The sequence below is a fragment of the Amblyraja radiata genome, chromosome 15 (genome assembly GCF_010909765.2).
Source record: "Amblyraja radiata isolate CabotCenter1 chromosome 15, sAmbRad1.1.pri, whole genome shotgun sequence".
In the NCBI taxonomy this organism is placed as follows: Eukaryota; Metazoa; Chordata; class Chondrichthyes; order Rajiformes; family Rajidae; genus Amblyraja; species Amblyraja radiata.
In genome coordinates, this window is record NC_045970.1 from 14,201,036 (window position 1) to 14,217,030 (window position 15,995).

Consider the following 15,995-nt stretch of genomic DNA (forward strand, 5'->3'; position numbering starts at 1 on the left):
TCGTTAGTTTAGTTGAGAGATACAGCGCTGAAACCGTAGAGGTCCACTGAGTCCGCACCGACCAGCAATCCCTGCACAATAACACTAACCGAAACACACTAAGGACAATCTACATTTATACCAAGCTAAACCTACAAGCCTCTACGCCTTTGAAATGTGGGAGGAAACAGAAGATCTCAGGGAAAACCCACGCGGTCACGGGGAGAACGTATAAACTCCGTAGAAACAGGCGCCCCTAGTCAGGGTCGAACCCGGGTCTCTGGCACTGAAAACGCTGTAAGGCAGCAACTTTACTGCTGCGCCACCGTGCTGACTTCTTTTGCTACAAATACTTATCCTCCGTTTTGAAATCACACTGCTGCCTTTTGTTTGATCAACTCCCTTGGTTTTGCAAGTGCATGCTGTTTTTAGTATTTAAAACAGATTGCTAATTTAAATTTATGGGTACGGTGAATGGCTTCTATTTCATCTGTAACCAGCACGTCATGCCAGTCTCATCCACATGTTTTGGATTTCACTTTGGAATGAGAAACTCGTTATTCCTCTGTCAGTTAGTTTGACAACACACTGCTGAGTGGGCAGCCACATGCCACGTCGGCACAGCACCAATGTGCTGATGTCTTTACTGCCAACCAAAGCTATTTCATCTGTAAAGAGTTAGATGACTTGAATCATCTTTTACTTGAACATAGCAGGAGCAATGGTAAACACGCAATGAACACATGAAAGTGTTCAACAATATTTGTATTCTTGGAGCTTTGCTTTCAGCAGTTTGGCAGCAATCTAAAATAAAAGAGTACATTTGCGCAACGACTCCACCACTGAATATCAAACTATTATGTTCCAGAACGCCACTGAGGTCATCTCCTCTTTGAATCTTCTCCCCAAGATTCTCAATCTCATTCACCCCAACCCAACACTACTAATTTCTACTCAAAATTGCTCCGGGACTCAACTTTGACGTTTGTCCAGGGATTTTTTCCTATCTTGACTGTATTTTAATTCACCGTGTTCATTTGCTTCCTCTGCAGTGAACACCACTGCCTTTATCAGGCTACATCAGGTCATTAGTGGAATACAGAAGGAGAATTGCATTCCTTCTGAAATGTGCCTAAATCCACGTTTAAAAACATTTTACAATTGATAATTTGAAATTGAAATCAGATCGAACCACAAACCTGCTTTGATTGATGGGTCAGTGGTAGAGAGAGTCAACAACTTCAATTTCCTGGGCATGTACATCTCTGAAGGTCTGTCCAGGACCCAGCCCATTGATGCGATCATAAAGAAAGCCTGACTCTCAGTCTGAAGAAGGGTCTCGACCCAAAACGTCACCCATTCCTTCTCTCCAGAGATGCTGCCTGTCCCGCTGAGTTGCTCTTTATTACACACAGGACTGGACCCTGAATGTAGAACGGATCATTGTTAGCTGAGGGGAAGGTGACAATGAAGCATACAATCAGTAATATTTAATCAGGAGGACAGTGAAACTAGTTGGAGAAATAGGATGGGGGAGGGATGGAGAGAGATGGAAAGCAAGGGTTACTTGCAGTATTCATGCCGCTGGGTTGTAAACTGTCCAAGCGAAATATGAGTTGCTGTTTCTCCAATTTGCATTGGGACTAACTCTGACAATGGAGGAGGTCCAGGACCGAAAGGTCATTGTGGGAATGGGAGGGGGAGTTAAAGTGTTTAGCAACCGGGAGATCACGTAGGTCTAGGCGGACTAAGCGGAGGTGTTCAGCGAAATGATCACCGAGCCTCTGCTTGGTCTCGCCGATATTTAGGAGTCCACACCTGGTAAAGCGGATGCAGTAGATGAAGTTGGAGCAAGTGCAAGTGAACCTCTGCCTCCCCTGAAAGGACTGTCGGGATCCTTAGACAGAGTCGAGGGGGGAGGTATAGGGGCAGGTATTGCATCTTCTGCGGTTGCAGCGGGAAGTACCTGGGGAGGGGGTGGTTTGGGGACCATAAGGGGCTTCTATAACATTATTAGTACAATATTGGAAAATATACAAAGGACAATAGAGGGTACTGCATTTCACTATTAAAGGTTTTAAAGCAGTTTTAATGTAAAATATTATGGCATAATTCTTTTGTACAAAATAAACAACAGCACCAAACAAACATTACTGGAGGACACAACATTTCCCCCAAGATTTGCCAGTGTTTTTCAGTAAAAGTTTCAGCCACTTTAACAAAATTATGAACAATGTATTCCTTACCTTCCCCAATTCTGAACGAACCTTCTCCATGTCCATCGTGGCTGTTATTTTGGTGAGAGAATGATGGATGCCTCCCCGCCTGCTTCCAGCTTACTTCTGACATCGCCTTCAATGCATGTACTTTACATTCAAACATCTGGTTGGATAAATGGCCTTGCGATGGTTTCTTATCAGATAGTTTGATATTGAGATAGTTTTCTTCCCTGTGTTGATTATTTAAAGTGCCAAATTCCAGGAGGGTGCCACTTTATTTGATTGAATTCACATACATTAATCCCGTCCCTTTGAATATCAGTTCTCCTTTCTGATTGTTATCTTAGAGAGGAAAAAAATCCACCTTGTGTCATGTGAGGTGGATGCAAATTAAAATCTTCCAATTCAGTTCTCCTGTGTTGTATGCACTTCACTAAAATGTTAACAATTGCAGTTTTGCTTCTTGTGTCAGGATTATTTTCTTTGTGACAATGGTACATCATTTATCTTGAAGTGACAACATGGCTTGTTTGGTTTATAAACCAAAACTACATTCCAATCATCCCCTTGATTTTCTTCTAGTACTTGTTTGGCTGAATCTTCTCCACATTCCGATTGCATATCGTTCCAACTATTTATATTTTGGCTTTCATTTTAAATCTTGAAATCATATAGTTCCCTTTCTTTGGAAAATTCATCATGACTCTGGGTCCCTCTATATTTGCTGGGAATTATACAGTATGAGCTAAGCCCCAAACTCTTCAAGTATTACCTTCAAATGCCTGCTTTTGTAAACTATTAGCAATTTTACATTAAATTCAAATGTTTAAAAAAATTAATCTAACCTATTCACTTTTTTTGTGCCATCTTTGAATTTATCTTCTTGCTTCAGAGGCAACAGCTCGAACATAGCAGCGTGTCATATTTGTTCTACCTGGGACGAATTTCATTTCAGTGCAGAACGACTGGTTAATAATACATGTGCACACTTCATCCACGTCTCTGCAGTGACATCTATATGGTTCAACACAAGAACAATTCGTGTTCAATAATAAATTATCTTCACCCACTTGTTAGAAGTCTTTGTCTGTCAATGTTTCACAGCTTCTGTAGCTGCAACAAATTACTGATGTAGCAATGTGTATGAAGTGGGAATGAGTGATGGATGGAAGCCATGCTTCTATATTGAAGCAGTTTTCTCAGTCTCCTGCACAGCAGGAAAGTTTAAGATCAATTCTTCACTCACTAAATATTAAAACTGTTCTTTCACCCATGCTGTACATTCTTCTGTGCTCATCTCCCCCCGTCATGGAAATCAATTTTCCAAAATCTTTCAGCGTTGGCAAATTGTTAGAAATGTTTGCTTTCAGTCCATTTACATTTTTCATTTGTTTTAAAGGTATTGTTGCATTTTTACAGAACTTGTCTTCCGAGTCATGGATAAGGTTCTTGAAGCTCCAAATCACTTCTGGCACAATAGCCATTGAACCCTGAATATTCTTCATGTAATTTTGATGCTCCTCATAGAGAATCATGAGGTGTTCGTTCAAATAGTTAATTTCTTGGTTTATAGTTGGTTCTTCTTGGGATAATACCATAATCTGATTGTATATTACAGTATCTAGTTTTCTTTCCATCATTGTGGCCTGTGAAGAACAACTTTATGATCACGTATTTTGGGATAACCAACAATAAAAGCAAAAGCTCTTACTTGGGAAATATGTACAGTTATTTATTTTTAACTGTACCTGCATATACCGCTTGTTACTTTCAAGTAAAATAATAATTACGAGTAAGTTTATATAGTTTGTACATATTATACTGAAGAATTACAGATATAACATCAAACAATACTGCAATTTAAAATCGAAGCTATGCATATCATTTGACTTGCTTAATGCTAAAAACTTGTTCAATTTCTTTTGTCAACATTCTCTCTTCATTATTTCTAAAAACATTCTTTATTAGAATCTTTATGGTGAACAGTGATGACAACTGCCTCAATAAAAATTAAATTAAGTCAAAAGCCTCTGCAGAGAATTGCTACAGAGCATGCAGTTTGATGTAAATGAATAACATTCAAGATAGAATACACGGTTTCTTTGCAAACGTAAAAAAAAACCATGCACGGCATTGAAAATAGAAGTCCAGCAGAATCTGGAAACAGGTATTGTGGTATGGTCCGTCAGAAAAATGTTTCATTTACAAATTCAGCAGCGTAGCACACAAGGTGCTTTAAAACATCACTGCTACATTGTGCAAGGGAGTGGAACCCTGTTGTCTCTCTTCCTTCCAAAGGCAGCAATTTTCTATCACACATGAGGCGAAATCAATGAAACAGGCCTTACAAAATGAATTTTTGATCAATGCGTTTCATTCACAAGCTATTTCCATTGTGGGTGTGATTTCCATTGAGGGGTGAATTGGGAAACAGGTTGGAGGGGGGAGAGGGGTTGATGCGGTGAAGGGTGTTGGTTTGAGAAGGATGGCGAGAGAGTGTTGGGCAGGCTGATAACAAAGGGGAGTTTTGGTAACTTGGGTTAAGGGATTTGTTGGAGGTGATGGGGGTTAAAGATATTGGAAAGAGATTAGGTGGCAGAAATAATCAGCGAGATAAACATTTCTGGATGAATCTACCAACAGTGGTCAAAACAAGTTCAAGTCACATCTGAAATAATGCCAATATAAGCCTCAACAATTTGGTTAAAGTCTGCTTCAGCATGTGAGTGGGACACTGCTTATGGGCCATATATGCACAGGACAATTTTGGGCAAGTTGTTCGGCATTACTGCACAGGCGCACAAAGTAAATATATTTCTGTACGCATGCCCCCACTGGACTGTGGAGCCTTTTGCACTTGGTGGTGAAATGTTGCCTTAAATTTCTGACACGTAGTACACAAAGTGATGTGCTACACTGTGGAATTTCCAGGCCATATCTGTCAACATTGAAACAATGAGAAACCTTAAAGATCCAGTCAAGGAGCTTGATTTTAATTTGAAAACACAGTTATTTTCTCCATTGTATTCCAATCATGGTCAATAGAAAATTCTGCAAGGAAATATCCACTAAAAAGGTGAAGATCCTTAGCTATGAAAAAGTGAAATTGTTCATAACAGAGTAAAACATAATCAGCAAAGCATCTCTCAGTTCAGCTTTATTTTTGAATGATTTGAATCAATTTTCTACAAGTGCATGCATTTCCTGATTCATGTACCATTTATAAAAATAAACACCTTACCTTCCTTATCGGCTGCCAGGAAGAATTACGACCAAAGAATGAAAGCTAAAGAAAAAAATAAAAACAAAAACAAAAACTGAAAATGAACAGGAAAGGAAATAGGGAAGAACAGACAGAAGACAAGAATTAAAGTGATGTGAAATATAATAGAAGTAAAATAACTGAAATAAAAGCAACCTGTCATATCAAGCTTAGGGAAGAAACAGCAAAAAACATTAAAACATCCAATTTATTGTATTTGTCTCATTTTCTATTTCCATAATTATTTTTTACAAACAATCACAGTAGGATTTTAACAGCAGTCATTGGAAAAAATATGGATGGATTCAAGAATAAGAATTATGGTTGTTTCTTGGTTAAATATTTTTTGGATATGAGTTAATGATTCATTCTCTAAATTATGAACATATATTGCCTTTGTGTTATAATTTCCAACAATTAGAATAACTTGGTATTACCTTTTCTTCTAGTTCTTTAACTTGTCTTTTCTGTAGTTCAATTCTTTCTTCTAGTTCTTTGATTCTCTGTAAGGTATGGTGCTTAGGTTAAACTATAGTACAATGTTGTTTTTAGTAAAAGTGCCTGTTAATAATCTTACAGATATAAAATGAGATATCTTACAGATATAAAATAATAATTAAAGCTCTTCTTCAGAATAGTCAGTATTCAGTGTGGAATGATCAGTGCAGATGCGGGGATATTTCCAATGCAGAAATGCATGCATAAATAACAATGCAATGATATTACTTGGAAACAAGTTAAGAATTTAATGGTGCAATACTAGTAGATGCTGTGTATAAGAAGGAGTCAGGGAGTTCTACAGCACGGGAACAGGCCTTTTGGCAGAATTGTCCAAGCTGATCAAGTTGCCTATCTATGTCAGTTCCATTTGCCAGTAGACAGAGGGAATTGCAGATGTTGAAACCTTGAACAAAAAAGAACATGTGGTGGTGTAACTCAGCGGGGGGGGGGGGGGGGGGGGGGGGGGGCGGGGGGTGGGGGGGGGGGGGGGGGGGTGGGTGGTGGTGTCAGGCACATCCCTGGAGGACATGGATAGGTCATGCTTCAGGTTGGCATCTTTCTTCAATCTGAAGAAAGTTGCCTATCCATGATCTTCAGGGTTGCTGTTTGACCGGCTGAGTTACTCCAGTTTTTTGCCCCTTGGTTCATATCCCTCTGAACCTTTCCCATCCACGTACATATCTAAATGTCTTCATCTGGCAGTTCATTCTACAAATCCATCATCCAGTATATAAGTGGTGGTGGATGCATTCTACAAATAACTGTTTTAGCTACTGCCTGACACTTGTTATAATGAGAAAATGAGGAATATTTTCCAAGTGCGCCCAGCATTCTGCGCTCTTGGTTATGATAATTCAGTGAGAAAGCGAACCTTGCCAATGAATTCCTATCAGCAAGTGGCTGTCTTATTAACTCCGAGACCCTCATTCTGAAATAAATTTCCATTAATGATTTGGTTTTATTAAAGGTCACGTGTTAAAAATATGTCAATCTAATGCAAGTCTGGCTAGAACAGCAGAGGGAATTCTAAATTCAGCATTTAAATAATTGTTTCTATTGATAGAAATATACAGAAATATGTTTGAAGAGCATCTAGCTGCTCTAAAGTAGTAAAATGATTTCAAGGACGAGAGATTCCAACAGAGCATGATAGCAAGTTCGATTTCCATGGCAACTGATCACACTCAAGGAGGGTTGCAATTAGTCTATTTTATTAATTTTCAGAGTTCATAGTATTAAATTTTGGCAAAAGCCATCTTCTTCATATTTTTAATAATCATTACGAGTAACTGACGATAAAAATGTATTAAGTTATAGGCTTGTATTTTTGTCTTTAATATTACAAGCAATAATTAGATCTTTTTTAATTTGCTACAAGCAGGGATGATGGATCTACTGTATTTCTTCCTAACTAAGTCCAGATGATTATTGTACGTTGAATATGTAAACAATAAAGACCTATTCAAATGTATCTGCCCTGCAAAATTTCATAAAAGCGCTTCAGAGAAGGAAATTAATAACTAGGAAATCACATTGGGATGAATGTGACATCATCCAAAATGTACCCGCCTGAAGCCTGCACTAGCCTATCATAAATAAATGGTTCAATTGTCCTGGGCCATTGCCCTGGTTGGAAAGGCCTCAGTGATCACTAGGCCGCAAATACATTCTGCTGGGCCCTACTCCCATAATACCATGTCACCCCTGGACAAGAGGGGAAGACAAAACTCCTGGTAAAATCTCAGAGGTGTGCATGAGCTAGTGAATTTTTCTGATGTACAGAAATATTTGAAAATTAAAATTATCATCATTTTTTAAATAATCTTTCCTTTAACTTAGCACATTGAAATACTAAAAGATAACTAACTAAACAGACACAAAATGTGTCACCTCATCCTCACCTTCCTGATCTCCAGGTTAGGAATTTCCATTCACTTGAATAGTGATTCCAATCCTATCACTAGCCTGGCTAGCATGGCACAGGAGAAGCAAGAGTCAATAGTCAAGAGTGTTTTATTGTAATATGTCCCAGACGGGACAATGAAATTCTTACTTGCAGCAGCACAACAGAATATGTGAATATGTAAACATTGTACATAATGAGGAGAAAAAAAAGAAAAAGTTCAATAAATAACAAATATAGTGCAAATAACAAATAACAATATAGTCTTTTGCAGATCAGAGCTCATAGCTTATTCGTTGTGTTTAATGGCCTGATGGCTGTGGGGAAGGAGCTGTTCCTGAACGTGGACGTTACAGTTTTCAGGCTCCACCTTCTTCCTGATGGCAATGGTGAGATAAGTGTGTGGCCAGGATGGTGTGGGTCCTTGATGATTTTGGCTGCCTTTTTGAGGCAGCGACTACGATAGATCCCTTCGACAGTGGGGAGGTCAAAGCCGGTGATGGACTTGGCAGTGGTCACAACTTTTTGTAGTCTTTTTCACTCCTGGACCAGACCACGATGCAACCAGTCAGAATGCTCTCTACCGTGCACCTGTACAAGTTTAAGAGAATCCTCTTTGACATGCCGAATCTCCGTAATTTTCTCAGGAAGTAGAGTCGCTGATGTGCCTTCTTTACAATTGCATCGGTGTGCTGGGTCCAGGAAAGATCTTCCGATAAATGCACGCACAGGAATTTGAAGTTATTGACCCTCTCCGCCATCGTCCCGTTGATATAAACTGGATTGTGAGTCCTCATTGTTCCCCTACCAAAGTCCACAATCAGTTCCTTGGTCTTACTGATGTTGAGAGCCAGGTTGTTGTGCTGGCAGCATTTGGTCAGACAGTTGATTTCACTTCTATACTCTGACTTGTCCCCATCTGTGATTCGTCCAACCATAGTGGTGTCATCGGCGAACTTGATGATGGTGTTCGCACTATGACCGGCTACGCAGCCATGGGTATAGAGTGAGTAAAGCAGGGAGCTGAGCACGCAACCTTGAGGTGCTCCCTTACTAATTGTTATTGAGGATGAAGTGGTTCCTCCAATTCGAACAGACTGTGGTCTGTGGATGAGGAAGTCGAGGATCCAATTGCAGAGGGATGCGCAGAGGCCCAGTTCCGTGAGCTTGGTAACCAGCTTTTTTAAATTTAATTTAATTTTATTTTTTTAATCAAAAATATTTATTCAAATATTAAAATAGTATTTACAATACAATAAAACAAAACACCACCATAATACAAGACGAACAAATATGCTAAGCAACTGCTAAACAATTATATTGCAATCCTTGTCCAGGATACATTCAACCCCCCTCGGTGCCCAGCGGTCCCGGAACTCCCTCAGGGTGCCCGTAGACAGGGCGTATTCCCTTTCTATCCGCACCCGGGCATGGACGTATCCCCGGAAAAGGGGCAGGCAGCCGGCTCGGGTAGAGCCCTCCACCGTCTGGCGCCTTGACTCACGGATGGCCAGCTTGGCCAGGCCCAGGAGCAACCCAACCAGGACATCTTCAGCCCTACCCTCTCCCCTACGCACAGGGTGTCCAAAGATGAGGATGGTGGGTGAAAAATGCAACCAGAAGGCAAGGAGCAGCCCCTTTAGGTATTCAAACAGTGGCTGCAGCCTCACGCACTCCATGTACACGTGGTACACACATTCTTCCAGCCCGCAAAAGTGGCAGGCGGCTGGCGAGTCTGTGAACCGCGAGAGAAACAGGTTGCAGGGAACTCCTCGGTGCAATACCCTCCACCCCCAGGTCCCCAATGTAGGGGGAGAATCCCTTGGTAACCAGCATTTTTTTTTTTTTTTTTTTTTTTTTTATTTAATCAAAAAATTTATTCAATTATTAAAAATAATATTTACATTACAATAAAACAAGCCAGAACCCACCACCATAATACAATACAAACATGTATCCATAATAAACTACTATACAGCTATGATACAATCCTTATTGAGGATACATTCAACACCCTGCGGAGCCCAGCAGTCCCGGAACTCCCTCAGGGTGCCCGTAGACAGGGCGTATTCCCTTTCTAATCCCACCCGGGCACGGACGTAACCCCGGAAAAGGGGCAGGCAGCCGGCTCGGGTAGAGCCCTCCACCGTCTGGCGCCGTGACTCGCGGATGGCCAGCTTGGCCAGGCCCAGGAGCAACCCAACCAGGACATCTTCAGCCCTACCCTCTCCCCTACGCACAGGGTGTCCAAAGATGAGGATGGTGGGTGAAAAATGCAGCCAGAAGGCAAGGAGCAGCCCCTTTAGATATTCAAACAGTGGCTGCAGCCTCACGCACTCCATGTACACGTGGTACACAGATTCTTCCAGCCCGCAAAAGTGGCAGGCGGCTGGCGAGTCTGTGAACCGCGAGAGAAACAGGTTGCAGGGAACACCTCGGTGCAATACCCTCCACCCCAGGTCCCCAATGTAGAGGGGGAGAATCCCTTGGTAACCAGCTTGGAAGGGATGATGTTATTAATCGCTGAGCTGTAGTCTATAAACAACAGCCTTACGTTGGTATTTTTATTGTCCAAGTGGTCCAGTGCGGAGTGGAAAGCCAGTGAAATTGCATCCTCCGTTGACCTGTTGTGGCGGTATGCGAACTGTAGTTGGCCGAGGTTCTTGTCGAGGTAGGAGTTGATGTACACCATAACCAACCTCTCAAAGCACTTCATCACCACAGATATTAGTGCCACTGGTCGATAGTCATTGAGGCACGTCACCTTACTCTTCTTGGGCACTGGTATTAATGATGCCCTCTTTAGGCAGGTGGGAACCTCAGACCTCAGAAGTGAGAGGTTGAAAATGTCTGCAAAATCTCCCGCCAGTTGGTCTGCACAGGTCATGAGAACTCGACCGTGTATACCATCAGGTTCAAGCGCTTTCCGAGGGTTCAACTGAGGGTTCAGATGGATCTTCTGACGTCGGCCTCCGTGACTATGACTGTAACACCGTCAGGGCGAATAGGGGCTCGGGAAGGCACATCAGTGGTCTCCCTGTTGAACCATGTGTTGAATGCATTGAGCTCATCAGGGAGTGATGCTTCGCTGTCGTTTGAGCCGCCTCCTGATTTCACCTAGAAGAGGTGATGGCATTCAAGCCCTGCCACAGTTGCCGAACGGTTGATCAGTTTAACCTGTGAACAGCTGAATATCATTTTTTTTCTCTTTGGAACCATAATTTAGTTTTAGTTTGGTTGGGAGATACAGGGCCTGAACAGGCCCTTCAGCCCACCGAGTCCACGCCAACCAGCAATCCCCACACACTAAGTCTATTCTACCACTTACAATTGTAATATATAATAATATACATACATACATAGTCTTCATATTTGTTAGGTAAAATTGTTAGGTAATATCCTATCATGTTAGCATGCAGCAAAAGTTGTTCACTGTACCTCGGTACACGTGCGTATAATCTAAATTGAACAAACTAAACTAAACTAATTTCTTACCTATTGTTAAAATTAACATTGGAAATTTGACAATTTGAGGGTACCACACAATATCTCTCAGCTGAAGATTCATAGGACAAATTCTGGAAAAATATTTAAAGGGTTGTATTATCATTATGATTATTTCATTTATGGTGGGCGTCTGAGAGCTGCATTGTGTCAGACAAACCTTGCTGAAGCTAAATTCTCTCCTTAGATGGGGCAATTGGACTACTAAAAATTAATGAATTATCATTCAGTCCCTTAAAATTTAATGTCAGGCAAAAGTACTTGTGACAATGGAGAGTGAATAAGAATCAACCCAGTGGGAAATAGAAGTAAAGAGGAAATGGGATTAAACAAAAGTATAGCATTAAAGTATGTCAAAAAGTATAACATAAAATCCAAAGTTTAATAAATCTTTAACAGTGTTAACAAATGTAATTCAACAATTTGAATTGTCTCTGCTCTGATCCAGAGAATCATTATACAGTACTGTATTAACAATTACCAAGTTGGTACAGAAATATTTTCCTGCTATATTCTAACACTAGCTGGCTGGTTCAAGTTTAATGCACAATTAACATTTGAATCCAGCAAGTTCTTAAAGTTACTGTAGAGGTTAAGGATGATGCGCATTTATAAAAAAGTCCTTACTTGGGCCAAGAATTTAGTAGTTACTAAAAGGAAATTTTTATGTGATTTTTAATAAGGGTGAGGATATTTGCATTAAGGATGAGAATCTCTTCAAATATATTTTGCCAATGGATTTAAACTCGGATCTGTAAAGATGGTTCTAAAGATTTCAGAGAACTTCTAGAGACATTTCTCGGAAATGCAGATATAGGACATATTGAATTTGTAGCAAGAGATCTTCACAACTGCTCATCAACTGTCCCGTGACTTTTATCGATATCAAAATGATCCTCTCTGATTTAGTTTCCAAGGCAAATATTAGTGAAAGCTCTTTGCTCAGGATGACATCTAATGTTGTTTTCTTTACAGCCAATGCATCAGATTATGTGATAGGTGTTTTGTGCCTGTAAATCCAATCATGTAGACATACTGAGAAACAATCATTTTCTCAGTGTTTTCTAAATGAGCCATTGTTGGGGTGGGGAACAGTTAACTACTTTCTCACCAGTTGGGCATGGTGGACGAGTTCCATCCTCTCTCTCAGTATCTGTGCATCACGCTCTCGGAGCTCACTCATGACCTGACGTTTCCATTGTTCCACCGCTCCTTTCAGCTTCTCCTGTTCATCTTCTGACAACAGCTCACACATCTTTGCCCCTGCTTCTTGCTGCAAGGCATCATACAACATGGCCTCCAGCTCCAGAATCCGCTGTTGTAAAGCAAACATGAGTATTACTCACTAGGTCAGAGCAATAGTTATCAAACTGCTGCTTATAGTCAATGTTGTGGTATCTTGCATTTCCCCAAATGCCCTTGACCTCATGTGGGCATATCAGCATTTCCAACACCTATTGCTGACATTTCCCCAAATAACTGCCTACGAGTTAAGGATTTATACATTGATTTGCATGGCTTTTCTACGAGATCTTGAGTTTCCTCCCACACTCCAAAGATGTACAGGTTTGTAGGTTAATTGGCCTTGTAGGAACATAAAAATTGTCTCTCAGGTTGTCTTAGGGCGGCACGTTGGCACAGTGGTAAAGTTGCTGCCTTACAGTACCCGAGACCTGGGTCCGACCCCGACTACGGGTGCTGTCTGTATGGAGTTTGTAGGTTCTCCCGTGACCGCGTGTGTTTGCCCCGAGATCTTCGGTTTCCTCCCACACTCCAAACATGTCTAGGGTTGCAGGTTAATTGGCTTGAAATAAGTATAAATTGTCTCTAGTGTGTGTAGGATGGTGTTAATGTGCGGTGATCACTTGTCAGTGCGGACTCGGTGGGCTGAAGGGCCTGTTTCTGCACTGTATCTCCAAACTAAACTAAAGAGTGTGTAGGAAAGCGTTGGTGTGCAGGGATCGCTGTTTCCGTGCTGTATCTCTAAACCTAAATTCTGGGAACGCGACCAGAGACCTTTATCGAAGTTGCCGCGTATAAGCCTGGGTCGGGGCCCGACTGTGGCCTCGCGGGTCAGAGTCTGGGTCGACAGAGCGGCCGACGGAGTTCCGGGGCCTGGGCCGGCACCACGGAGGCATGAAGCGGGGCGTCGACAGTGGTGAGGCTTCGGCAGTGGTGAAGCGGAGGCAGCGGTAGAGCCTCACGATGACGAGGCCTCGGCTGTGGTGAAGCCTCGAGGCTGCGGCGATGCCTCGCTGGTCGACCCGCAGTCGACGTGCGATGAGAGCGTGGAGAACCACCGGCGGGGGCGGTGGGGGAAAGAACAATGGAGGGCCCAGTGCAGGGGGAACTGCCGTGAGGGAGGATGGGGAAACAATGAACAATGGGGGGGAGGGGGGACACACACGGGACAATGGGGTCTCGGCGTGAGGGAATTAGCAGGAGACAAAAGGAGGAGCCGGTGTGCTTTGTAACTGTCAGTGCTGTAGGTGGCCACTATTTGTATACATTGGGTTTGCAAGCAAAGAATTTCACCGTGCCTACTCACATGTGACAATAAAGTATTCCCATTCCCATTCCTAAACTAAAAAAAAAACTAAATTTCTGCAATTATGTTGGTGGTCTTGGCTGTGGTTTCCTGGCTGTGTTTCAATGTTGAATTTGTCAAGGACTGCAGCGAAGGAGTGCAAAATCATTGAAATAATCCCACAATTACATCGGGGAATTGCTTCAAAAATGTGCAAGGTTAGACTCGGGCACAGGGCCAACCTTCCTATTCAATGCAAAGAAATGCAATTGCTGCAGTAAATATTAGTGCATCTAAAATTATTTCTCTCCAAAGATGCTGCCTGTCCTGCTGAGTTACTCCAGCATTTTGTGTTTTTCTTCGGTTTAAACCAGCACCGGCAGTTCCTTCCTACACACTGTTAATTCGGCCTCTCCTTATCCCCTCCACCGCCACCTCCTGCCCCTTCTCCTTCTCATTTTCCTATCCTTCAGAATCGCCGACATACTCCATCTTGGAGGGTGCGAGAGGGAGGGGTATTGGGCAGAGTGGAGAGTGGGTGGGTTGAAGGGTAGCAGCTAGCAGAGGGGGGGCTCCCAGTGGTCAGGTGCATCTGGTCATTGGCGGTGGACTGAGGGGGGAGCTGGCAGCTGGGGGTTGCGGGGTGGGCTGCGTTGGCTGGATGGTAGGGCAGCAGACGGGGAGAAGCTCGCTGGTGCAGACCAGCGGCATCGGCACCTAGTCTGTAACGTGAAACAACACAAAGTGCTGGAGTAACCAAACAGGCTGAATCAGGCTGAAGAGTCCCAACGTCACCTATCCATGTTCTCCAGAGATGCTGCCCGGCCCGCTGAGTTACTCCAGGACTTTGTGTCCTTTTGTGTATTAACTATCATCTGCGGTTCTTTGTGGCAACTACATACAATGATAATACCTTACGCTGTTATAGTTATCAGCAATTGCGGAAACCAGTCCCCCTCCTAAGATCTGCTATGATGAGGGCTGACCGTAATGCCACTCATAGAAATCATAGAAACAGAAAGGGTTGGTGTGTTCTTGGCTCGTCTTGACTGTGCCAGTTGATAACGCGCTACCTAACCTTCATCCCGACTAGAGCCTGGACATCGGACAGTCGGCAGCGGCGATCTGCGGAGGGTTCAAGGCTCCGACCGCGGTGACCAAACAGAACAAGGGGTCACAGTTTACGGATAAGGGGGAAGTCTTTTAGGACTGAGATGAGAAAAACATTTTTCACACAGAGAGTGGTGAATCTCTGGAATTCTCTGCCACAGAAGGTAGTTGAGGCCAGTTCATTGGCTATATTTAAGAGGGAGTTAGAAGTGGCCCTTGTGACTAAAGGGATCAGGGGGTATGGAGAGAAGGCAGGTACAGGATACTGAGTTGGATGATCAGCCATGATCATATTGAATGGCAGTGCAGGCTCGAAGGGCCGAATGGCCTACTCCTGCACCTATTTTCTATGTTTCTTTGTTTCTATGACTGAACTTTATTGCCTTCTATCACAGTGAGGAATGTTGATTCCACTGTGTTGGATGTTTATGTTAAATTGTATTTTATGTCTGTATTGTGTTATTTTCACTTACTATGGCTACATTTCACTTACTACAGTTCTACAGAAGTTCTATAGAAAACAACTACCGTACCTTATGAGCCTGGTCCATGGCCTGTTTTCTATAGTCCAGTTCTTCATCCAAGTAACCCTTCTGTTTACTGAAAAGCTCCTGTTAACAAATAACTAATTCAGGAACTTTAAAGTCTCCATCATAAAGTCTTTAACATCATTGGTATCACGTGTACTCACTGCATACCTTTTCATTTTCAATATCGTTCATCTTTTGCTGGAGAGCAGATTCTGTCACCTCAATTTGTTGCAGCCACTGAAAGTTGAATTAACATAATCGGTCTCACAAAGAGAATTTAACAAGTGAGAGTCATTTCTCATTTCTAACTCAACATGACCCTCCTGCTACTTAGTACAAGCAGCTATTTGAAATTCAAGCTTAGTTTTATATGTTACACTGGGGTCAAGGAAAGAGCATTCACGTTGCAGCTCTGTTTTCACCAATCTTTCCACCACCACGCACAAGAAGCGACAAGACA

General features: G+C 42.3%; 1 protein-coding gene across 1 annotated transcript in view; it reads right to left on the bottom strand.

The window, feature by feature from the left end:
- Window positions 1-2,829: 2,829 nt before the first annotated feature.
- jakmip3 (Janus kinase and microtubule interacting protein 3) overlaps window positions 2,830-15,995 on the bottom strand; it is a 285,672-nt gene continuing 272,506 nt past the window's right edge. The window contains exons 18-23 of the mRNA XM_033033654.1: window positions 15,704-15,772; window positions 15,539-15,616; window positions 12,480-12,683; window positions 5,898-5,963; window positions 5,440-5,484; window positions 2,830-3,844 (exon numbers count right to left, since the gene is read on the bottom strand). Coding sequence (XP_032889545.1) covers window positions 3,437-3,844; window positions 5,440-5,484; window positions 5,898-5,963; window positions 12,480-12,683; window positions 15,539-15,616; window positions 15,704-15,772 — 870 coding nt within the window. The 3' untranslated portion in view covers window positions 2,830-3,436. The remainder of the gene's footprint in view (window positions 3,845-5,439; window positions 5,485-5,897; window positions 5,964-12,479; window positions 12,684-15,538; window positions 15,617-15,703; window positions 15,773-15,995) is intronic.